This window comes from Rhinolophus sinicus, linkage group LG09 (assembly GCF_036562045.2).
Source record: "Rhinolophus sinicus isolate RSC01 linkage group LG09, ASM3656204v1, whole genome shotgun sequence".
Lineage (NCBI taxonomy): Eukaryota > Metazoa > Chordata > Mammalia > Chiroptera > Rhinolophidae > Rhinolophus > Rhinolophus sinicus.
This window is the reverse complement of record NC_133758.1, coordinates 95,911,653-95,938,013: the sequence shown is the minus strand read 5'-3', so window position 1 is coordinate 95,938,013 and position 26,361 is coordinate 95,911,653. Positions and strand designations below refer to the sequence as shown.

The 26,361-nt window shown below is 32.0% G+C and overlaps 1 protein-coding gene across 5 annotated transcripts in view; it reads left to right on the top strand.

The window, feature by feature from the left end:
- Positions 1-26,361, top strand: part of SNX13 (sorting nexin 13) — a 117,373-nt gene that overhangs the window by 78,068 nt on the left and 12,944 nt on the right. For 2 of the 5 annotated variants that reach the window (XM_074340808.1, XM_019727210.2), the window contains 8 exons: positions 1,179-1,283; positions 1,892-2,024; positions 6,020-6,057; positions 11,002-11,071; positions 15,135-15,274; positions 19,933-20,040; positions 21,868-21,978; positions 26,109-26,270. In XM_074340808.1, the coding sequence (XP_074196909.1) occupies positions 1,179-1,283; positions 1,892-2,024; positions 6,020-6,057; positions 11,002-11,071; positions 15,135-15,274; positions 19,933-20,040; positions 21,868-21,978; positions 26,109-26,270 (867 nt within the window). Of the gene's footprint in view, positions 1-1,178; positions 1,284-1,891; positions 2,025-6,019; positions 6,058-11,001; positions 11,072-15,101; positions 15,275-19,932; positions 20,041-21,867; positions 21,979-26,108; positions 26,271-26,361 lie in introns of all 5 variants that reach the window. The other 3 variants (XM_019727220.2, XM_019727202.2, XM_074340809.1) reach the window with 2 other exon arrangements.

Sequence of the window (26,361 nt, the reverse complement as noted above, 5' to 3'; positions counted from 1 at the left end):
CCTAAACAATTTTGATTGAAGTACATTTAACTTGGTGTCATCATATTGGACTTGTAAGGGAAAGAACTATGATGTAGGCTTAAGAGCAGAGCTGAGAGTCAGTGAATTTTGCATTTGATTGTACTCAGTTATACAGCTATGTAAAAGAAAAGGGTATTCTAAAAGCTGTGGGTAGATCAGAGTTTTATTAAAAAAAAGGAAACAGACAAAGTAAAAATATCTTATGGAGAAAAGCACCCCTTTTCCCCTCTGAAGTGAAACAACCACCACACAACTTTCCTTAATCCACTAACAAGAATTTTGAATTAACAAGAGAGCATTAAAAGTTCTGTAGCCCTTTTTCTACACATTTATACCCTGATATTTACTTATTTTATTTTTACCTTTTCTCCTTTTGTTGATTTCTTCATTGGGTTCCTTAAATATTCTGTTGGATAGCATGGAGAAATTATTTAAACAATACATTCTTTTGTTAGTTCCCCTAAGAGTTACCATCCTTAACCTTCCTTTTCTCCAGAGCCTTCAGAACTAAAATTTCAAGTTGACATACTAGAGATGACCATATTCCTAGCTTTTCAGCATTTTTTGTCCTTTCAATAAAGTAATTTTGCACATTGAACATCAGATTTTAGAAATTGTTGGAACACATTAACTTTTCAGATTTTTTTTCCCTTTCATATTACACTGGAACTTTGCTGTAGTGTTACAAAACCAAATTTACAATAAAGGTAGTCTTTTTTAAAGCTCATTCAAAAGGATTATTTCTAGTAGTAAATGATAAGTAGCAAATGGCTATTCTTTTCGCAATTGTAGTAAATACACATCCAGGACTACTGAATGCTAAACACTAACTCCTAATGACAGTATTTCGTATGTGCCAGACGTTGTGCTTTTATGCCTTATGTAAATCTTGTAATCCTGTGATAACCTTATGTAGTAATACCTCCATTTTGCATATTGAGTAAATGTTTGTCTACTTATTATATACCATGTGATGGTGAGAAGGTTCTAGCTCTTATTTCAGCCTTCTTAATCATCAAGGTGTAATTTACAAACCAAGGATTTTCTGCCAGTTACTTTCAATAATGATTCCATTATTTAATTATCCTACTATCAAAGCTTAATGTGTATTTGGAAATTCCAAAGGTCATTAATACTATTATTTTTCTGTTTGTTAGGCGTCTCCAAGAGTTACTGTTGATGATTATTTGGTAGCAAAATTAGCAGATACTTTGAATCATGAAGATCCAACTCCTGAAATCTTTGATGACATTCAAAGAAAGGTATTAAATACAACATTCATCATTAGATCTTTCTTAAAAATGTTATCTTTCTATAGGCACGTAATTTGTTTTTAAAAAGGTTATTGAAAATTATAAAAGAGGTAACTGAAAAGATGAGTTATGGTAAAAATACTTTTCAATTACCAAAAAAGTAGACCAGTTTTGTTTTCTTATTTAATTGACAAGTGAAGAAAATGCTTATTTTAGGCTGTTTTTTTTTTTTTTTAATCTGTCTGAAGAGCCACATAAACAGTCTTAGAATTTCATGAATTGATGATGTATAAATAATATCACTCAAATTTATTTTAATAATGTTCCTTGAGCCTTTATGGGGACTTGTTTCTTAGAGAATACTACTTCCTAGAACATTATGTATAACCCGCTGTCATGTGACTTGTATTGCAGTAGGACCCTTTCCAGTGCAATTTAGGAACTAGAGGGACAGAAGAAATCATTAGTTGTGACATAATCTTACTGCTGACATCTTGTAAATATAGAGCCTGTGATTCATTATAGCAAGACTTCAGTCTAACTTTTGGTGAACTCTTGTTAGTGAAAATGAGTACTGTATCTGTATTGATGATTGAATATCTTCATTTATGCAATAGGTGTATGAATTGATGCTACGAGATGAAAGGTTTTATCCTTCCTTCAGACAGAATGCACTTTATGTGCGCATGTTAGCTGAGCTGGATATGTTAAAGGATCCTAGTTTCAGAGGATCGGATGATGGTGATGGAGGTAGGTGACACACATTGCATGTGTATGTGCATGCGCGTGTATTCCTATATATTCTGCTTACCAAAACAATGACCTTTCAGATAAAAAATAAAAAATTTCTTGAAGCCCAAATAGAAATTGTAATGTATTTAAAACTATAAATGAATGACAAAGTTCAGTTACCTTACTAAATGAAAATGTTGAAAATTTAATGGCAGATTAGAATATGTAACTATAGAAGCCTTGAATTCTTAAAGAAGAATGTTTTCCTGAGTTTTGTCACCCAAATAGTTTATGGTAAGTAATAATATTATGACTGACACTAGGATTATTGAGAAGATTAAATGAGAATAACAAGTAATGATTCTGAGAGTGTACTGTAAATTATAAAGCATTATTTAAAAAGTACTTTTTTTCTCGCTTTAATTATACCCTTTTCCAAATCCTGTATCATAAGCTGGAAGAAACTACAACAGTCTTTATTCCAATCTTTCCATTTTTTCAAATGTGGATACTATGAGCTTGGTATAGTGGAAAAAGCAGACTGTGAGCGTCAGAATATTTAGTCTTTATCCCTGGTCTACTGCTTATTACCTGTATGATGTTGGCCAAACACTTAATTTCTTTAAGCCTCATTTTTCTTAGTTGTAAATCTGGAATAATATTCTTCTTATATAATATATCTTTCCTCATAGTCATTGTCAGATTTAAATGAAATTATGTATATAAAAGTAATTTATGTACTAAAATACAAATATTGGTTTTTATTAGTAGGAAACAATTAGTTATTTAATAATAGTGGGGAGACAGCCCGTAGAGCACAACAAGGTTGCAGATTCTTGGGCCTGATGACCATTTTACTTGTGATCCAATTCAGAAGTTCTTATTCAACTGTGATTAAATGCCTAGGGTTTGATAAACTTCCTGGTATGGTCTAAGCAAATAAGCGGTGTAAATGACAAGTAAATGAGAAAGACTTGACTAAGTAATATTTTAAGAGAGTACTTCGATTATAATCATTTCCTTATGAATAGGTTTATGGACCAGACCATTTGGGGTTGGAGATGCAGTAGCGATTTTAGGTGGTGAGCACTGCATTAAAAAATACCTTTATAATGGAAGTTTCCTAATTTTTAAAGGTTAAAATTCTTAATTTTAGCCTTCTCCTCTGCCCCCCCTCCAATCTACATTAGTGAGATTTTAGTTTTCAAATAATCTTAAGAAATCTAGTTACAGAAGTTTGCATTTGAGTTATAATAACTTTTGTATTGATTATTGGTCTAATAATTTTGGGTTTTTAAATTAATACTGTTTCTGGCTTATTTATTTGTAAAATTTGAATACTATTTTAACCGGATTTGATTGCATACTTAAGGAAGTTTTTTCTGTTTGTTTTTTTAAGGAGTACTCTAGGGGAGCTGAACAGTAAAATTCACTAGACCTCGAGTTTACTATATAGTATATCTGTATTTAGTGTCTGTTGGAATATCTCTTATAGAGCTGCTGTGAAATTTACAGTAGCAACTCTGCTTCCAGAAAGGATTACTATAAATACTTTTAATGTTGTCTACTTTACACATTACTTAGTATTGTGAAATCTATATCCTTTATGATCCTGAATGAGAAAGGAAAATCGAATCATAATCAACAAATTGTATGAGCTTCTAAGTAATATATAATTTAAAATGATAATAGTAGCAATATATTCTGTGGGAGTAGTTTTGGATGCTGTAGTGTAAGAACTCTTCCAAAGTCTTCTAAATGGACTTTTAGCTTCCACTCATATCTTTCTAGCCAGTCTATCTTCTTTTATGCACCTAATGGAAGCAAATTATGTCTCAGCCATCTCAAGCTTCCCAAAACCTTGTACTTACTTAAAACACAAAGTAGATTTAATTTTTTTTTTCTTTTTGCATCTGGTTTTGATCTGAAGTAAATGTACTTCTCTAATACATCAGTCATTGAGTAATCCCTCCCATTGGAATCATTGATTGTAGTTTGGAATTACATGGTATGTATCTTTTGTATTTCTAGGACATTGCTTTTTAACATTCAGTGTTCTAATTGATGAGCTTTTATATATTGTATCACTCAGAAATTGCCTAACCATTTTTTGAAACCATTTGAAAAAATGGGGAATAATGCGTATAATATGAAACATTGTTATTAAAAATAGCTGTTAGATTTATTGTCTTTATCAGTGTTTAGGCTTTAGGAAGTTAGTACAACTTTTTCAAATAGTGATGCTTATGATTTTCTTGTTTTTATAAGATCAGTTAGTCAAAAATAGGACTCCCCCACATTTTTTGCTGTAAATTCATTTTCTGACTTTCAAGATTAAGCTTCTTGACACTTGACTATATTTTTAGACATTCTGAAATTTTGGCTACTTTACAGGCATTTATTGAAATAATTGTCTAATCCAGTGTTTAATGTGTAGCTGATTGTTAGAAAATGCAAGCTATAATTGAGCCTAAAATTAATAGGCCAGTCCTTATCATGTGTGATAATACTCTGGTGGTTTTTCTTTGCTGGGGAAGAAGTTTCATTCCTATTTAAACTTCAGTAGGTAGGTAGGTAGATAGCTGGATAAACCATCTCTCGTCTCTCTCCTCTCCTCCTCCCCGTTCTTCCTTCTCTTTCTCCTTATTTGTGATTGCCTTCTTTAGTTCAGCTTTAAATTATTTTACAAGTAGATATTTTCTTTTTTATTAAAATATGTTCTCACAGTCTTTTAAAATATTTAAATTGTTTTCTGTTTTCAATTTTGTCACATTATTTTTCTCAACATGTCAAACTGTACTTTTTTTTTGTTTTCTAAGATTTATAGGCAGTTATCAAATTCTTGATTAAGTGTGGACCTACATTTATTTTAAACTTTATTTCTGCATCTTCTTATGTTGATCAAGAAATTAAAACATGCCTTGTTTTTCTCCTGATTTCACTTTTAACTTGACTTGTGTTTGGTGGGAAGCTTTAAAAGATGGGCAAAACCACAGAGGTAGGAGGAATATTATTTCAGTAAGGAGAATAGAGAACTGTTTGTTTATTCATTTCAGTTATCACCTTGCTATTAACCAAGGGGTAATCATAGGTGAAATTTCCTTTTTACCTTTTGTCACCAAAGGTCTAAGGAATGAGGAAAAGTTCTTGGGCATTTAGAACTGTTGAAGTTGGAAAGCAATACCAGCTGCCTTTTTCTGAAAGTAATGGGCATTTGTTTTGAAAACTCCTTTAGAGATCCAAATTCTCAAATAATCTCTTAAGTGCTAGAAACCATATATTAACTTTATAAACTATAAGTGAATATTGCTTTACCATACATTTGAGTTTTTGACGAGGGATATCTTAATGGTAACTTAATTTGCTCAGATATAGATAAAATCCTAAGGGAAAAGACATTTTAATAATCTATAATTGACTTACAAACATAGTTTTTAGTTGCTTTTTAATTAAATGGCATTGCTTATGGAATTTTACATATCTTTTGTTCTATTAGTTATATATTTTAAGAATCTATACAGCTAATATTTTTGAGCCAAGTCTACCAAGAATAAGTAAACTTAATAGATATATCAAAAATGAATCTGTTTTTCACACTAAGGAATAATTTTATTGGTAGTAGCTCTTAATCCAGTGAGACAAATAACAAAATACCTCTGTCATATCCTAATGGACTTCACTCTGCATGTTTACACTGTATTAGACAACTTAATATGGTACTATGAGGATGAAATATTTAATACTTGCTGTCCTGTACATGAATGCCTTTTTCTGTGTGTATGTGGAGGCAACACACACACACACACACACACTTTTTTCACTGAAATTCCTGACTTGAAAAAACCATGGGACTTAAGGGAACGGGTGTTTGGGAGTAGTGTGACACAATTTTTCTTTACTGTTCTGTTATGTCTTGGCTTGTGTGACTTTCATTCTTGGTATTTGAATTTTAGATAAAGCAATTGTTTCAAAAGTTTTTGACTGTATCCTAAGTTGAATTTCCCTTCCCACAGAATCATTTAATGGGTCTCCTACAGGAAGTATAAATTTGGTAAGTACTATTATGAATACTTTAATTATTAAAGTGGCTTGAAAATTATATGAAAGGCTGAGCCTTAACATGTAAATAAATGATATATTAGAAGCCCCCAGGCATCCTTTAATATTATAAGAAGTTATGCTTTTAAAGAAATGTTAAATTCACATGTAAGGCATTTGTGAATTAGAACTTAAGAGTAAAATTTTCATTTTTAAAAATGGGCATAGGTCATAACTGCATAATTCAGTTGTATTTGATAAAAAAATTGATTTCATTATTTTCAATCTCAGCATTTCATATTTTAAAATGAGTGATTAATGCTATAATAGGCAGTAAATTTGTGACATAGAAATGTTTTCATTGGAATTAGTTTTCTCTTGTATTTGGAAAAGAAATGTAAAGCTAGCTGAGGTATCTGAAAACTTGTAGATATTTCTTTAAGTTTACAATATAATAAATGCAGGTGGTTATAAAACATATTTTTAAGCATAGATAGTCTTACAGTGAATTAAGCAACTAATCGTATGATTACAGTTTTAAGAATAACATGTTTTTAGCATATGAGCTGTCATTGGCATTTCATGTATACAAGGTGAAGTGTGAAATAATGAACATTTCAGTTTTTTAATAGGATATCCATCCTTGCCATTGAATAACTTATTTCATAAAATGCTACTACAAAATACATATAACACATATATAACATATATATGACATATATGTATATATACATATATACATATGTATACACACACATATATATGTCATATATGTTAGTGTTCTGTAAAAGTTTCAGTTCAGAGTTTGGGGGTATATATAGGAGGAGATTATTTTCTTTGTTTTTCCTTCTACTTGCATTACTTTTTCTTCTAGACTTTTTGTAATAACTAAGTGGTTTAGAGGTCCATTATCTTATATTGTCTTCTGTACTACTACACTTATTTCTAAAATCACCTTATTGAGTAAATGTTCTATTACTGTACAAAGTATAACATTTAACAAAACACTAAAGCATATCACCCATACTGATATGTCAGTTATTTTGTAACATTTAAAATTGTTTCCTCAATCATTTGGTATCATTACCATTTATTTTTTATAATCCCATAATTTTATAACAAAACTTGAAGTTGTAGAACGTGAAGACAATGTTAGCAATAATGTTCATTATATAGAAAAAAGTTTCCATATGTGATAGCACGTTTCCTTGCTTTGAAATTTTCTAGTATTCACATTTGTAGTGCTTGTACAAGTGTTGAAACACTAGTAAAAAAATATTTTTTCTTTTATTCATATCTGGAATAAATGCTTTTTTAAAAAAGAGAGACCTCTTTTGTCATATAGTGATATAAGCCAGAACAGTTTTTGGATAGAAAAAGTTATACTTGAGGTCAGTAGCTTGCAATATTTTATTATTCAGATCAATCAATTAAATTAAAGCTTTAAGTAGCTGGAGATTTTTGGATCCTCTTTTTTAATACATAGGCATTTTAGTGGATAGCTGCATTTAAAAAACTTTTTTGAGGTTATAAACTAGATCGTGATAGTTTATTCCAAGTTTATTCCAGTATACTAAACAAAGAAAATATTTAATGTGTGGTGTTTTACTCATTTTGCAATTGAGAGTGGCAGGTAAATTATAAGCATTTGTAACAGTGCCTTTTTAGTTGTTTTTGCTGAGTTCATTATCATAGTAAATTTGAATTTTCGGTTTTTGTCTTGGCATAATGTTAAACACTTTTTTTTTTTCAAATTCAAGAACTCCTAATCCAAGGATTACTATATACAAATGGGATTTTATTTCAGGAGAGGATTATGTGTTTCTTTGGAAATCAGTTTTCTATTAGTAATCAATACTTACAGTTCTAAATCAGAATGGAGTTTTTAGTTACTGTTTTCCCGAAAATAAGACCTAGCTGAACAATCAGCTCTAATGCGTCTTTTGGAGCAAAAATTAAATAAATATAAAAATTTTATATTTGTATTTTATTAATATAAAACCAATTAATATGTAATGGTTTTATATTGTATTGTATTATATTTATTATATTAATATAATTATGTTAATTATATTAGACCCGGTCTTATAGTAAAATAAGACTGGGTCTTATGTTAATTTTTGCTCTGAAAGATGCATTAGACCTGACTGTCCAGCTGGTTCTTATTTGCGGGGAAACACGATAATTAATATTCTTTCATCAGTGTAACTTTATATAAGTCTACTTGATATTACATGTAGTTATAACTTTGATTAATGTGTAAGAGGTGTTTCATCATACTGTTTTTATCATATTTAATGAAAATAATACTTATTAATTGTATATTTTAAATGTGCTAAAAGACATTTATATACAAAGTCTTTAACAACTTATGGATTGCTAGTATAAGATGCTGGCATGTTTAAAATAGTAAGTAGCTTTTAGCTTTATAAATGCTACCCTACAAGGGAAGGCTACCGATAATAATAATAATGCTTTTTTGAAAAAGTTGATTGTTTTTAATTGGAAGAAGATCAGAGTAGATAACAATCTGTAGTTTGTAGAATACTCCCATTTCCTCTGATTCTTCTTTCACATAAATATAATATTAAAGCAATGGCTGTGCTATTTCTATCATAATGTTTTAGTGTAGGTCATATGAGCACTTGAAAATAAGTGCATTCTTTTTTTTTTCCCAAAGTATTTTCGTTCACATTATATCCTGACAGAGTCATATAGAGCAGGTGTTAATACCGTTATACCATTGGGAAAACTGAGATGCAAGAAAGACTAGGTGATATGGCTAAAGTCCCTTATGGTATCAGCGATGACGCCTGGACTAGACCTAATTTAAAGATTTCCCACTTGACTTGACCAGGGAAGTACTGTGGATATCTGTATGGAATTTTCACATTTTGCTTTCTTAATTATCAGTCTTTAGCATATATGCTTTTGGCTTTCTTCTTAGAATACAGTTGCCTTAACTTAAATGCCTTTATGTCATAACTGGCTGTATTAAAGTCACTTAGATGACTTTTCTAGTAATGATTGGTAATATCACATTAGGACTCCAAACTTCATTCAGATCCTATGGTTTTTAAAGTGTGAAATATGTCTGAATCACGCCTGTTTGTCTGAGTTCCGCAATACCCTTCCTAAGTTCAGTGATTTACCACGAGGAATCACAGGCCTACTCATCCTCGTGACTAGGAATTATGACAGCAAAAGGATATAAAGCAAAATCAGCAAAGGGAAAAGATGCACGAGTAATGTCCAGAGGAAGTCTGGCGCAATTTCCTCTCCCATAGAAGTCACATAGGACAAACTTAATTCCCCCAGCAATGACTATGACAACGCATGTGAGATATTACCACTAGGAAGCTCAACTGAGACGAAGTGCCAAGGTTTTTATTGGAGGCATGTCACATGCCTAGTATGTACCAAAATTTCAGATTCCTGGGAAGAAAGCAGGTGTTCAGCATAAACTACGAGGTCGGACAGTTAAGTTCGTGAACTCGTCCTAGAAAAAGTGCTGCATACCTCATGGCTGAATATCAGTACAGTCACCTTCCAAGTACTCCCCTTGGGAAGCTATGCACTGATGCCAGAGCCTAGCCCACCCTTCAAAGCAATTTTGGAACTCATTTTCTGGAATGGCCATTAGAGTTGTCATCCTAGTACACTTGATGTCCTGAATGGCATCAAAATGCCTTCCTTTCAATATTTCCTTTATCTTTGGGTAAAGAAAGAAGTTATTGGGGGCCAGATCAGGTGAGCAGGGAGAGTGTTCCAATACAGTTATTTGTTTACTGGCTAAAAATTCCCTCAGAGGCAGTGTTCTGTGAGCTAGTACATTGTCATGATACAAGAACCATGAATTGTTGGTGAAAAGTTCAGGCCGTCTAACTTTTTCATGCAGCCTTTTCAGCACTTCCAAATAGTAAACTTGGTTAACTGCTTGTCCAGTTAGTATAAATTCATAATGAATAATCCCTCTGATATCAAAAAAAGGTTAGCAACATCGTTGCAGCAAGTTCGCGAACATAATTGTCTGACTTCGTACATTGTACAAACAGGTCCTGTGAGCCACTCTTAGCAATTAGGGAATCGTGGGAACCTTCCCTAAATCTAAATTCCCAAACGCCATTCAATGGCCAGCCTTGCAAGCAGTTCTTTCTAAGGAAAGCAGCTTCAAGGCGGCTATATTAACTCTTTTATAGTCTGTCTGCATTATATGATTATGTTCTTTTCTCTGTGTATGTGGGTGTATGTATATGTGGCAAATTTTTAAAAATTTAGACCCAAAGACTATAGTTATAAAAGATGCATTCTGGGTCAGTCAGTAATCTTTGTTTGTGAAATTATTTTTAAAAATTAATTATTTAAAATCTACCTTAGGCTATGGATTCGCTTTGTTGAATAAGTAATCATAATAATAGCTAACAGTTTTTTTGTATTAGGCAGTCTTCTAAATGTTTTAATGTCTTCTCGTTTAAACCTCACATAACCCTATGACATAGGTGCAATTATTCTCATTTTACAGATTAAAATTATTTCCAAATTAACGAAAGTGTTAAATAATACAGAGTGGGCTCTATTATTTTTCAATATTTAAAAAAATTGAAATATTAACTTCAGAATGTGTCCATTTATTTTTATCCACATTTTTTCTTGCCATATATTAAATGTAACCAAGAAGTAGTAGCAAATCATAGTATATGGACAAGCAATAAAGGAAGAAATAATTTGATTTATTAAGTTGATTTCTAATTTACTTTGTTTTATACTTTCCTAATCTTGGCTCTTCGCTCTCTCCTGCGGTATAAATAGAATTATTGTTGAGGGATGAGGATACTAATAATATAAAACTTACATGGGGCAAAGATGAGTGATGCATATATGATGTAGAATTCTTGAACACCTTTTTCCCTGTAAAATTAAAATACCTTCTTTCTTGATTTTTTTTTTTTCCCCCCAGTCTTTGGATGACCTTTCAAATGTATCTTCTGATGACTTAGTACAACTTCATGCTTACATTTCAGACACTGGTAAGAGACTTTAATATATCTATATTTATTACTTAAAAACTATTGATTATTGTTACTCTTACATTATTTTCTACATTTATTTCTACAAACCATTCTTCTGTTCTGTAATCATATTTTTAAGTTATTTTTTTCTTTTTGGCAGCATGTTCTTCATTAAATTCTATGACGTTGATTTCCTTGTGTATGTGGGTATTTCCTTTTCTCTAAGGTTGTCAGTGCTAACATTTTAAAAAGCTCAAATTCTAAACATTTTGTCATTGCTAATAAACTCTGAAAGCAATCTTTTCCTCTTTGTTTGCGTCTAGCTGATCAGTGTCCGCATAATTGTTACTAAATTGTTTTGGGGCCGATTTTAGTTCAATATTTGTTTACATGCATGCAGAGTCAGATTAGACAACTGGGTAATTGAAGCTTTTAGGTATTGGAGTTTGTAGAAGTTCTAGACATGCTTGGATGAGGTGAGAAACCTCTAAGATTTTGTGTCTCAATCAGCATATGTGCAAAATGGTTAGTGAACTGAGGGAAAAAAATCAATTTTCATCATTGCCATTCGGTTATTAGATAAGGTTAGTAAGTAGTAGATAATGATGGTGTTCTTATCTGGCCTCTCACTAGTCCTAGAATATAGGAGTATTTTGTCAGATTGCATGTTGAAGTATAAATATATGAGATATATACCTCAGTTCAATCTCATGCTTACATTTTAGATACTGAAATGAAATTATAGTGTAAGTGTAGTTTAAAAGATAATTTGCATCCATTTTTTTTTTTAATTTTCTTTTTTCTTTTGTTTCTCACTGGAACTGGAGTCTCATTTTGCATTCTGTTCTTTGCTAAATTTCTGGGATAAATTAATCTGTAATTGCTGTTTCAGTAATTTCTTTATCTTTTACAAATAGTTGGTACACACATTACTCTGCTCTTAAAGATCGGTACATAACACCCTTCCTTGTCAATAAAACTAGAGGTCTTGTTGCTTTTCTTTCTAGCTTTTGATACAGTTGTCACACTTTTTCCTTCCTTAAAGTTTTAAATTCTTTTATAAACCTCTGTTTTCTTTATTGGCTTGTCTTCCAAATGTGAACGCTTTTTTTGAAACGCAAACGTTTAGTATTTATCCTTTTACATCTTTCTTGAAGACCTTAAACTTTATGTCTAGAGGAAGGCACTCATGTCCATATTTCTTATATGGATCTTTCTCTTCTCTTAGGATTCTGATTTTTCTGGCTACCTTGTCCATTTATTTAACAAGTATTCTTAAAATGTATGGAAGCACTATGCTAAGCATTTTTAATAAGTTGTTATTCCTGTCAGTCAGGCTTAAGTATAAATACTAAAGAAGCAGCATAATAGAGTGATTAAGAGCACAACTTTCTGTCCAGATTGTTCGGTCAAACCCCAGCTCTGCCACTTAATACTTGGGTGAACGTGGACATGTTCCTTAACTTCTTTGTACGTCAATTTCCTCATCCATAAAATGGGATGATAATAATAATATAATAATAAATAATACTTACCTCATAAGGTTGTTATAGGACTAATTAACTCATTACATTAATAATTAGATGGTAGGCGTTATATATTAGTGCTTGTTCTATAAATATTTATTTACCAATTGGCCTCCAGAATCTCTTTGAGTCTAGGTCCCATATTCTGAACATCTTTATTACAGGAAATAGAACTGAGAGTTTAGTGCAGTGTTACTGAAAGATTGGTCCATGGACTGACTAGTCCTTACTGCTTCCTTCATTGAGAAATCTTGCTTTAGAAAATATTGGCTGAATTAAGCATTGTAGTTAGTGACGAGATTGATTTTTATCCTTCTGGTTCTTGTTTCTTATCCGATTATGGATTAGTAACAAATAGTATGCATGTCACCTGCTGTGAGTAACGTCCTAATGAAAACAAAACCTACTATTTCCACTATAATATCTCACCATCATCTCAAAATCAGTATATATGTAGCCACATTTATGTTCTTTTAAAATTAATTACCTTCTGTCTTCGGTGCTTCTTTTATAATAACCTCCTTATTCTTCCTATTGTGCATGCACCCTGGTCGTGAGCTCCCCTGCCTAGCAGTTTTTGATGAATCTGATTATTCTGTTTTAGAATGCTTTCTTACATTCTTCTTTTCTTTCCTTTTCTGTTCCTTTCTATTTTCTTTGTTCTTGTTAATTCCTAATTGGTTATGGTTTCCTACCTAATGGTTCGCTACCAAACTTATCTTGAACACAACAGATAAGGCCATTCCCTTGTTGCCATGTTAACTTTGTTGGGTGGTGGTGGTTCTCTAACATGACGTTTGTTCTGCGTAGGTCTGAAGGATGATTAGAAGAGGTAAACAGTGAAAAACAATGTGACCTTTAGTTAAAGCCCCTGACAGGAACATGGCCAGTCGATCCCCAGTTTTATATTTTGTCAAATTGGGAACACTGATATTAGATGGAAAAAGAATGAAGGCAATTTTGAGTAGAAAGTGCAAATCTTAGAGAAAAATTTTGATAAAAGCCTGAGAGAGGTTTCTGTCCAACTGCGTTTGCCAATGTAGATTTCTAGCTTTCATGTGTTTAAAATAATTTACTAAGAAACTACACAGACCATTCTTTGCCTAGTTATATACGAAATAAAAAATATTTAGTCAGCGCCAAAATTGGACACTTATTAATTCACAATATGAATCAGTGTAATCTCTTATTAGAAAAGCAGTTTTGGTCATTATGGTAGTTTGAACTCTTAGGGGAAATACTACCTCTCACACATAGAAAGGCTGAAAACAATAAAATAAAAATAGCTAACAAGGGAAATCTACAGACCATCGCAGACCACAAGGAAAAACAAATTCAGGTAAATGAGGCACTATGGAAGCCAAGGAGCTCATATGAACATAAAGGCTGCTGTCTTTATTTTGATAGCATTTTTTATGTCCTCAAGTTTAGAAGAGTCAGGATGGGCTAAGGCCGTGGGAAGTTGATGTGAAAAGAGGAACTAGAAAAATTTAGCCTACTGTCAGGGAAAAGAACAGAGAATGTGAACATCATGGTTGGAAATGGTATCTATCACCCTCAGGAAATTGAAAGCCTGTCTTGTATCCCAACATGGGTATGTCTAGATTCAGCCGTCCTCAACTGATTGCATTCCAAGAATCTCCTAGCCTTGAGAGTATGTGTAGAATATTCATAGAGATAAGAATGCAGCACTATGTAAAAAGAACCAAGTAAAATTATAGAAATCAAGAAACATAGTGATTGAAATTAAGGTCAGTGGATGGATTTAAAAATAGGCCAAATACAGATGAGTGGAGTCAATAAACTTTTAGAGACCTGAAGAAATGATCTAGAATAGAATAGAATACAGAAAGGTAAGAAAATGGAAAATAGGAAAGAAAGAAAATGCTTCAAAGGGTACCTCTTAAGACTAGTACAAAATGTGGACAGGTTTTGATTTTAGACCACCAGACTTGGATGGTTTATGGCAAATTAGTAGGAAAATGCCTTTTTTTAAAAATCTCCAGAATAAACTACACTTGTTAATTGTTGAATATTATAAGTGAGAAAGACTTGACCAAAAGAGCAGATAAACCTTATCCTGTGGCTTTTTCATTCTGTTTATTTGAAGAGATTTTAATTGAAATACAACTAAATAGTGAAGACTAGTACAAAAGGTTATTATTTTGTTTCTGTTATATTTCCTCTGTTAAATTAAAGACTCTGATGCTATACTGTGAGATGGTACAGTGGTAACATAACCAGTAAGAGGTATAAGCTCCGGGAAAGCAGTCCAAAGTAGCCATCACCGTGTAGTAGGTGGGGTCATCATAACACCATAGGTTATTTTGCAACGTAGCCATCATATGTAACACCTATGGATGCCACTATAGAGGACAGGAATCTATCCTTTGGTGACATCCTTTTGTCTCAGTCTGTCATTTCAAATTCTTCTTCATTTCATATTGTCCTTTTTGTTTTTGTTCTTCATCTTCCTCCTTTTTGTGTCTTTTGTTCCTCTTCATTTTGTTTTAAATGATTAGTATATGCTGACTATGACCCATATGCTGTGGCAGGCGTTTGTAATGATCATGGCAAGACATATGCATTGTATGCCATCACTGTACACCGGCGCAATCTAAATAGTGAGGAGATGTGGAAAACCTATCGTCGTTACAGTGACTTCCATGACTTCCACATGAGAATCACTGAACAGGTAATTAGGTTTGTAACGTTTGTGTACTTTAAAATTGTTTCCTGATTCAGTATTTCATTTTGAGTATTTCTGAGCATGCTAAGGTATTGATCAAAGCTAATGAAAGAAAATAAGGTAAGAATATTTGTATAAGTAACATAAATGTTACGCTGATTTTGAACATTTAACCAGTAAACTTTAACTAGTTTTAATCATTGTGGACTACACAAAATATCAATGGTATATCTTGGAAAATTAGAATGAGTGTCTGTGTCTCATTTTAAAAGCTCTCTCTCTCTCTCTCTTTCTCTCTCTTTCTCTCTCTCTCTCTCTCTCTGGATGGGTGTGTATGTATGTGTGTGTGTGTGTTTTATTCTTTGCAGAGGTATTTGCGTTTGGTTTTAAAGTGGGGATGAGGATCACTGTAGGACATTTTGTAGTTTTGTTTTTGGCAGCGTAATTCAGAACTATAGTCATTTTAAATGGCATCCTTATCCACTAGTGTAACCGTTAAATCTTTGATATTGTATATTAAGAACCACAACCTAAATTAAACATTAGCCATATAATGTTGTTAATTCTTACTAAAAACCTTCTTGTTTTACAGAAGTATAAAGACTCTTAAAGATAATAAATATAAGCAAATTATTTCTCTCTTCTATTTTTTATTAGATATATTTTCTGTCCTTAACTTAGAAAAAAATAAACTATCACCAGATGAATTGAAGTAGGTGATCTATGAAATTTATAACTCCTGAGAGACTTTGATTTCATTCAAAGTTTTTAAATATACAACTGGTATTAAACCAATAAAAATTGTAATAGTGGTGACATTTGATTGAGTGGACTAAAGCTTTGAAATGACATTGTACAAGTTTAGTACTCAGAAAATATATTTTTCTGGTCAGCACTGTGATAATCTCATTAAAATATTTTATGAATGAGTGAGATAAACTATTAACAGCTCGAAAATTATTAAAAACAGAAGGTTAGTGTTGACTCCACAGACCCATATTAAAAGGACTATTTTGAGTTATATTCAGAAGGAAATTAAAACTGGACATGTTTGTTCTTCTGTTTTGATTGAATACATCTTTATGCTTCGCTTGATTTGTTTGCAGAGGTGAAAGAATTTTCTGCCCAACGTGGAAGAAATAATTGCTTTAGTTTTTCAAATGTTATCTGTTTGATATTATTTTAAAATCCAATAGCTTATATATTTCTTCTCATCCTCACTTTACCCAAACATAACAAATTTTAAGATAATTTGAATTGCTAAGAGTAATTTTATTTACTTTCAAATTAATGGGAATTTGCTATAATATGAAATTTTCTTTGTGTGAATATCTCTAATTTTCTTTCTACTATTAAGAAGAATGATTGTTGCTTAATTTAAATGTTCTAGGCTAGCACTGTAAATATTATATTGACAGGTACAAGTGAAGAACATACTTTTAAAAAACTTTATTAATAAACCAGTTTGTACAGAGATTTCCTTTTCAATACAGCACCAGAAATTAATGAAATTGATAAAGCACTGTTCATTTTTGAAAGGGCTCAATGCAGGTGAAGTGGATGTTTTGGCTTAGTGTTTCCTATAAAGTCACAGTCGTGTGTGATTACTTAAACATTCCGATTGCTCACAGAGCTTACAAAATTAAAATCTAAGCTTGTGCGTGAAAATGTAGGTTTAAGCAAAATACTAAGCATTTGTAAATAAGACTCAAGCTGTTTCCCTTTTAGCTCTGCCTTATCTGTATTTTTTTAAACTCAGATCCCCCATAAAATAGCAGAAGAAAAATGTAATGACTTGTAATTCACCAGTTGGTAACAGTACAACCCATTGACACAAATTTTAACTCCATAGAGCTCTTCAAGTATTAACTTTATTTTAAAGCAGGCTTCATTTTCTTAATTTAACTTTGTGATGTAAACTTTTTCCAGTCTAAATATATGAACTATCATCTATTTTCTTTAAAGATTTTTCAGTAGTCTAATTTGATGTTTTATGGATAAAGATTTATAAAATTAAAAGAAAATAATTAAAATGTTAAATGTCATATTGTTTTAGAAATGGCTTGAACTACCCATTCATTTATATAACAAATATTTATTGAACTTATCACCTGTGCCTGGCATAGTTCTCAGTGCTGGGAATATAATAGTGAACAAGACAGACCATTCTTGCCTCTAGGAGTTTACATTCCATCAGCCATTGCAGTTTTGTTTTATTGGGTGAACTGTATATAAGTATAGATGAAATACTAGTGATTTAAAAGATATTAAGTATGTGTTAGGGTAACTGAATAAAACTGTTTATGTACCTAGATATAAACACACTTTGAATCCTAATATAAAATGTCAAAAGTGCTCTTTAAATTTTCTAGTAATGTATTAGGAATCTTAACCTGGCATATTCAGTGTGGAAAGATAAAATCTTTGATTTTGGAATATCTGATTTACACATAGTATTTGAGATCTTTGTGAACATTGCAATACGCTCTTTTAATTTTTGTGAGTTCTTTAGGTAAATTTCTAATTTATTTTACATGCCTTTAAAAAATATTTTTATGAAGTTTTGGCAGAGGGAATTATATTACTTTTCAGGAATGGGCTACCTAATACTTAAAATAGTATTTTATAAACTAAGCTTGTGTGAGTTAATATAGAGGATAAAATTTTCCCATTTTTTCCTTTTATAATAATAATATTTGAAAAAAACTATTGGTCATATATGCTTCTGTTCCAGACAGATAATTTAAAAAAGAATTTGGTAGTTTACACTTTAAGAAAATAACTTATTGTAACTTTTTTTTTATTAATAAGGTTTAATATTTTAAAGTTACTGAAATAAATTGTTTTACTGGATACTTTTATATTCCCTTGGTGTATCAGTTCGCTAGGGCTGCCGTAACAAAAGACTACAGACTGGGTGGCTTAAACACCAGAAATCTGTTTTCCCATAGCTCTGGAAGCTAGAAGTCCAAGATCGAGGTGTTGGCGAGTTTGGTTTCCCCTGAGGCATCTCTTTCTGGCGCAGTTGACTGCTCTGCTAACTGTGACCTCACATGACCTTTCTGTGTGTGTGCTCTCATCCCTGGTGTCTCTTTGTGTGTCCATATTTCCTCTTCATGAGCACACTAGCCAGAACCTAAATTAAATTTAACATTTAATTTGGTAGTGCCCCACCTCAAGGTTTTTTTTAATTGAATCACCTCTCTAGAGGCTCTTTCTTCACATATTGTCACGTTCTGCAGTGCTGGAGGTTAGAGCTTCATTTTGGGGTACTACGAGTCAGTTCATAAACTGAATCTGTAGTGTAAGAGAACATGGATAAGTAATGTTCTAGGAAATTAAATATCTTTTAGGGTACCTTGAAAAAGTAAATTTACTTCCATAAGATATGATTAAAAAAAAAATAATTCAGAAAATCAGGTATCAAAGAGGACCCATTCTAATACTTTTGTGAATCACCAAGTTGGTGAATATCACGACAGCATCACATTTTCCCTGTAAATTGCCTCTCCCCTTTTTTTGTTTTTCTTGCCTTGGCTGGGACAAAAAAGCTGCCTTTACCTTTCACACGGAGCATACAATGAACTTGTTCACATTATAGCTGCAAGCAACCATCTGATTTGTCATTCCATTAATAATTTATCAGATTTCCAGTTTGGGGATGAAAATGATCCTACACCTTTTTATTTCCTCTTCTCTTTAATTTCTGCAGCTGGAATGAATGAGTTTTTAAACAAAGAACATTTTTAGAAAGTGTGTTTCATTTCAGAATGTGTATCACATGGGAAAAGCAGTGAGGCAGCTTGAAGTTTTAGATACAAGGCTGCTGGCCAGGCGCGGTCACCAGTTAAATGACTTTATGCTTAAACTGTTAGCAGCTAGCGTGGTTCAAATCTGTGCTTTGGTAAGTCACCGCAGGTTACTCCACATCAGGACCTTGAAGGTGTTCCCAAATGTTAAGTCTATAAGTGCTAGACTTAGAGTATGTATATTAACTTTGTGCTTTTGGCTTTACAAAGATACGCTATAAGCTGATGGCTCTTAATTGTTTTTCTTAGTAATCTTAGAGTTTATTTTTTATGTGATGGATGGGGAAGAAATATCAGTGTTTGTACTATAGTTGTATATGTACAGAGTTGTAATATAGCTCTAAGCTATATTTTTAAATTTTCTTTTTTCCTTTAATAGTTTTACAATGATTAATTGGTTTGAAGTCATCAATATGAAAATATTTCGTTATGAAATTTTTTAACAAGCCAGGAATTCATAACTTTGATCATTAAAAATTTATTTGCTAATACTTTATTCTCAAGTCACAGGGGTAGTTCAAGAAAATATTTTCAAAAACCTTTTATTACTAAATTTGAACAGTCTTACAATTAGAGAAAGTATTGAAATGAAACCGCATGTGATCATCACCCATCTTCATCAGTTATCCCTGTTAGTCATTCTTAATTGAAAATACCTTATAGTAAGGAACATTAGAACTGTGGTTTGGACATATTTGGACAGTATTTTTTCATTTTTCTGATTTTTGATTAATACAACATATTGCAAAATGATCTGTTCAACGTTTCTTTGATACATAGAGAAATTGCCACTTGCAAAATACCTTTCTCTTTTTTGTAAAAAGTTAAGATTATTGAATGTATTTTGTCTTCTAGTTTGAAAATCTGTCAAGTATATTGAAGCTTCCTGGTAAAAAGACTTTTAATAATATGGATAGAGATTTTTTAGAAAAGAGAAAAAAGGATCTAAATGCATATTTGCAGGTAAGTTCATGTTTGTTATTACCTATAGATTTTCATTTTAATATAGCACACAAATGTAGTAGATTTCTTTATTAAAGAATTTTTTTTTCTATAATAGTGGGATAACAGTCACTTTTGAGAAGCATGTCAGATGTGACATGCAATCTGCTCAGTAATTTGTAAATACTATTTTTCTGTTTATTTATTAACTAAGAAGCGTTCTTGAGACTCAGTACTAGGGATTTTGGTTCAGGTTTTAGATGAATACACACACACACAGGCAGGCACAAATGTGCCTTCTACATCACTATAAAGGCTAGGTATTTCATAGTAGACTAGACTGAGTAGATAGTAGTAGTTCTTCATGGTATATCTACAGCTAGCTGATCTTACTTCTCAGATAATTGTGTGTAGCTGCTTCCCATGGTCCAGAATGAGTCTAATGCTTCTAAAATTACGGGATAATTCAAGAAAGAAAGAGATCTGAGGGACTACTTCTGATGTGTAGCATCTTAGGCATGTAGCTTTCTCTTGTGGCATAACAAAACATATCCCACAAGTTACTTACTGCATAAGGTGTTAGGACTCCTAGAAATAACTTTGTTTTAGACCTGGGTACCCTGATGCCAGATATAATAAAATTATTATTATAGTTTTTTAAATACTGATGAATGATTTATAATGTTTTCCATCTATTAGACAAGGCTTTAACCCAGGTACATATATAGTGTTTCATTATTTAACTCCCCACTTCATTCTCTAGAACAGGGGTCAGCCAGTTACGGCCTGCAAACCAAATCTAGCCCACCACGTGATTTATTAAGAGTTTTAGTGGAGCATAGTCACCTATTTAGTTTACAGTTGTCTCTGACTGCATTTGCAGGACTACAGTAGAGTTGAGTAGTTTCAGCAGAAACTCTGTGGACAACAAAACCTAAAATGTTTACTATCTGGACCTTTACAGAGAAAGTTTGCTGAACTTGCCTTAGTATTTATATGTAGTACAACTTAGCTAATACTATACTGGATATTTTGTTTGGAAGGTTTCTCTCTCTCGTAAACATTTATATGTTTGATTGGGTTTGTTTATAGCCATAATTGCAATTTCCATGGCATTATTTATAATTGTAATTTTAATACGTTGTTATTTACTGAAAGGATAACAAAAACATAAATTTCTGCTGTCATTCACCTTTGTCTTCTGGCTTAAATTTGAATGTCTGATACCATTAATTGACTCTTGTCAAATGTTTTGATTTTTATTTTAAATGTATAACTTCAATTGCATTAAAACATGTATCAGTTATTTACAAGATTTAGGAAATCACCACCGTTTCCCAAATCAGATGCTATAAATGTATCTTTTAAATGTGGTTATCCTGTATACTTCTTAGCTAATGATCTCAGTATGTCAAAGCTAGAATGTTAGGTTATATTAGTAACCGTTGTGAAAGCAATATTTTGTTTTATAACACTTAAAAGTTTTTGTCTGGATTATTTTATATACTTTCTGTTAATGTTAAATTTAAAAAATGGAATATGAATAACATAACAGTTTACTAATGTGGATCTTAGTATTAGCTATAAAACCTGAAAATGGAATAGTATTTAAATATATTTGGACAATGTTCATCTTAGATGTGCTGAAAGTCAAAATAGCAGATGGAAGAATATCTACCAAACTGTTGATGGTCATAGAATTATTGATGGCTTTAACTGTATTAAGTGGTTTTTAAATATAAAATTAAAATTCTTTACATTCTTAAATTTCTGCCAGATGAAATTATAAAAAGTAGCTAATTTCTAGTACCCTATCAATGTGAGATACCTTTTTTTTTCCCCTGTTAGTTGCTATTAACTCCTGAAATGATGAAAGCATCCCCAGCTTTGGCTCACTATGTATATGATTTCCTTGAGAACAAAGCCTACAATAAAGGGAAAGGGGATTTTGCTCGCAAGGTAAGCAGACCATTGCATTGGTTTTCTTTACAGATCTATTTTCATACTTTGATCTTGAAAAAAGAAAATAAATTTATATTTGTATGTATGTTTTGAGACTAGAAAAGTTTATTAAATGCTCCTTGGCATGTTTTTCTTCTTTCTGTGCTTTATTAAGCCTACTGTTATTGATAGTTGTGTCTAATAAGTATAAACTCCTGTTTTTACATGGAGATTAAAATCCAGCAGTAACTTCAACAAAAGGGAAAAAACTTTTGAAATGATGCGTTAAGGAAGGTTTGCCTAAGACAGGTCACCAGCTTTTCATTAGCTTCAGAAGGAACTCTTTCTTATTGGGAGGAAATGTCTTCTACTTGAAGTAAGATAAGAAAAGTGTTAAATAGGGTATGATTTTTATGTCTCTTTAGTGAAATCTTTATTATTTAAACTTCATTTTGAGGTACAAGACCTATACTTGAAATAAGATACTAGGTTAAGACAATAAATGATGAAGTTCTCAAATTGAGCAAGATAGCTTGGTGGGTGAGGGCACAAACTTTGGGATCAGACCCCTGCTCTGCCATTTACTAGCTGTGACCTGTACCATGTTACTTAATCTGTTTGGTCCTTTAGTTTTCTCAAGAAGTGAAGATGTCATTCCTCATTTTAGAGCATCTGTGTATTGCAGTATACAGAGGCTCATAACCTCTGACTAAATGTTGGATCTCAGTAGTAGCAGCAATCGTAGCAGGAGCTGTAAGAGTAGGGGAAGCGGGGTGAAGGGTATGTAGGAACACTGCGTATTATTTTTGCAACTTCTTAAAAGCCTGAAATTATTTCCAAATGAAAATTTAAAAGGAAAAAGACTCCCCTACCACTTCTCCCTCACACCCCAAAAAAAAAGATGACCTTTTTTTTTTTTTTTAATTAAGGAATTGGTACAAAATGAGTAAGAATTAGTAACTCTAAGCTTAAGAATTTCATGTGATTAGGAGGTCAGTTTTAACATTCAAGTGGATGTTAACATTTCCAAGTGAAATGTTTTAATAACAAGTTCCAGCTTTTATACCTTATGGTAGGGAAAAAATGTAGTCTTATCTATGTATTTCATGATTGAAGTAATTGAGTTTAAATTCCAACTCTCAATGGTTTTATTGTCAATAGAGATGCATTCCAGTATTCTCTTTTTCATGTTTACCTCATTTCCGTCTTAAAATTGCATCAATTTTAAGATAAGCTAATAGTTGATAACAGCATTTTGAGATAAAAGAAGCATTGTATTAAATGTGCACAATTTCTTTTTACTAACCAGCAGTAGCATATAGATATAGATATATATATATATATATATATATATATATATATATATATATATATATATCTCCAAACAGTTACATATCCCTTTTTTTAAAAAATTACTGCTGGAGTCTAAAGATCCTTCTGAATGATTTCTGGAAATGCATAACATACATTTTTCATAAATCACCTTAGTAATTACCAGGGTCATCTTGACAGCTTTTAGATTGTCAGAATAATTTTTATGCATCAAAAATTAGGGGTTTTCAGCTACATTTCCTTTTTGGTTGAATTATAATATTTTCCCTTAATTATATTTCACTGTAAATTAAATAGCTATTAGACAAAAAATCATCTGTAAACATTTATCCATGGCTATTCGGAGCTTGAGAAATAATACTTTATAACACTAACTTGGTCGCACAATTTGGTTAGCTTTGCAAAATCTGGGGGCCAATTCCTAGAAAAACTAACTGACAAGCCTGTCATGCACACAGTATGTCTCTGTCAACTTTTATATCATGGTGTGAAAGCATTTTAAGCTATAGTTAAGGACCTAAATTAAAATTAAAATTCCTTCATTCGTGTTGTTATCAATACAAATTACTCAACTGAGGTGGTGACTGGATGAGTAGACAACATCTTTGTAAGTCAGGCTAAGTGTACACTTTGGCCGTGATCCTTGATTTACTCCTCTGCTGGGTAATTTGCAGATTTGTTTCCGTTTTTGTTCTGAACATCTGTTTTAAGACAAATCCTGTTTTTAAAAATGTTATCATATGGTGATGGACTCTGCTTTTATGCTTCTAAAAGTCTACTTCAGGGTTAGGCGTCAGAATCTCCTGTGGCGGTTTTTCCATCCTCAGTGGCTCCCGCTGTCCCAACCCCAATACAGATAGATGCTTAAGCTTTACCCTCAGAAATTGGGGAAAGAAAAAATAAAAAGAAATGGATTCTGTAGGTCTGGGGTGGTGCACAGGCAACTATTTTAAATCATTGTCTAATTCATGGTATAGACTTAGGTTCTCTTAAAAGAGTATCAGTGATAGTTTAGCCTTGTACCTAGATCGCGCATGAGGTTGTGTTCATTTAACCGTCTCTAAAGGTTATATTAGTTGAACCCACATCTCTACTGTGAAGTGTAAGATATATAAAATTCTAAAATATTTTTGAGGATATTCAAATAGTTTTTAATATCGGTTGTAGATTAAAGTGAAATTCATGCCTTCTTTGCTTCTGAATTCTACCTCTTCTGTGAATGTTTTAACTTAGAGAGGAGGCAGTTTTCCCTGAAGCTGTGCATTTTAAATGTGGTATTCTTATGTTTATCTCTCTTTAAGAATTCTACTTGTGTTCTCATGAATTAGTTTATTTATAATGTTATTACAATTAAAAATCCACTTGGCAATGATGTCAATATTGGAAATAATGTTCTGATTGATTTGAACACTGTTCTAGTTAACCAGAAACTACTCTTGATAGAATTAGAATTACACACACACACACACTCACACACACACGATTTTACACACACAGGCACACATGCTCATGTGAGAGTTAGCTTCGTCTTTTTGCCCTTTTTATTTTGTATCTCTTCACCAGTGGTAGTGTTTTTCAAACCCTTCTCTATCCTTGTTTCTGTCCTTTGGTTCGCCTCTAAATTATACTATGATGTTTCCCCACAGGTTGCTTATTCTGTCTATCAAGCATCGCTATAGCACTATTGGCTCACCTTAAGCCAGGGAGTAACCAAAACTCCCAACCCTTTTATAGTTATCTTGTAATTCAGTTTTTGTTGTTGTTGTTATTACTATACTTATTTTAGCTCTTCAGAAAGTTTTCCTTGATGGAAACTATGAAAGCATACTAGTGTGGCAAAGTTTTGTCTTCTTGATACCATCTATTAACATTGTGCTATATTCCTTACACAATGGAATTCAGTTTTTACTATTTGTTGTTGTTTTCTTTTTACATGGAACTTAATTTGTTTCTGTGGTAATTTTTATGAGACTCAACACTTTCTGGAAAATATTTTTGTAGTTTCCTATGATTGGTTTTGGGTCCCTTTTTTCTTTTTTCTTGTTTGTTTTTGTTATAAATCTGAGAAAGGTCCATATGTAGCTACTTTGGTTTCTTTACATGTCTCTCCCTTTCTTAATTGAAATTACCTGACATTTGTACAGTCAAACGTATGTTTTAATGCTTCTAAACCCTCTGGACATCATTCCTTTTTGTATCTCTGATCATATTTTCTTTTATAGTTTTTCTATTCTCCCTTATTAAAATATGGTTTACAGGTTTGATTCACAACTTCTCTTTTTCTTCTTCATAATGGATTCCAAATTCCCTCCGTAGGTTCTAACTGTGCATGTAATGTATTTTTAAAATTATTTTTTAAAAATTAATTTAAAGTTGTAGCTTGTTATCTATTTGAGCTGTCTGGGTTTTTGTTTGTTTGTTTGTTTTTCTTCTTGTTTACTTTTCACTATCTCCTCAAAATATCTCTGTCATTGTTGCCTTGAACTGTGGCAGAAGTATGTTGTGACTAATTCCACTTTCATCAGTTTCTGTTTTGGAAACTTCATTTTTTTCAGAATTTTTAAAATAAGGCAGCCAAAACTTATTTTCTAGCAATAACCTTATCACTTAATTTTCTTAGTCATATATTTGTGTGTGAAAATACATTTTTAAGACACATTGAAGACAACAATTATATACTTTAAAAATGCAACAAGCTATTATAGACTGGAAAATTATTGCATCTTTCATGTGTCACACTGTATTTTCCTAGGCTTCTCAGTTGAATAACAAATCTGATACAATAAAGTCATGGTATAATATCTTTTCCCCTTTAGATGGACACTTTTGTAAATCCTCTTCGAAATTCTATGAGGAATGTCTCAAATGCAGTTAAATCCCTTCCTGATAGTTTGGCAGAGGGAATGACTAAAATGTCAGACAACATGGGCAAAATGTCAGAACGATTAGGTCAAGACATAAAGCAATCATTTTTCAAGGTAAGAAGATGTTTTCAGTAATATCTAAAGCAAACTATTTTTAAATCAACTAAGATTTATTGAGCTCCTGCTTAAATTTACCGTATTTCCT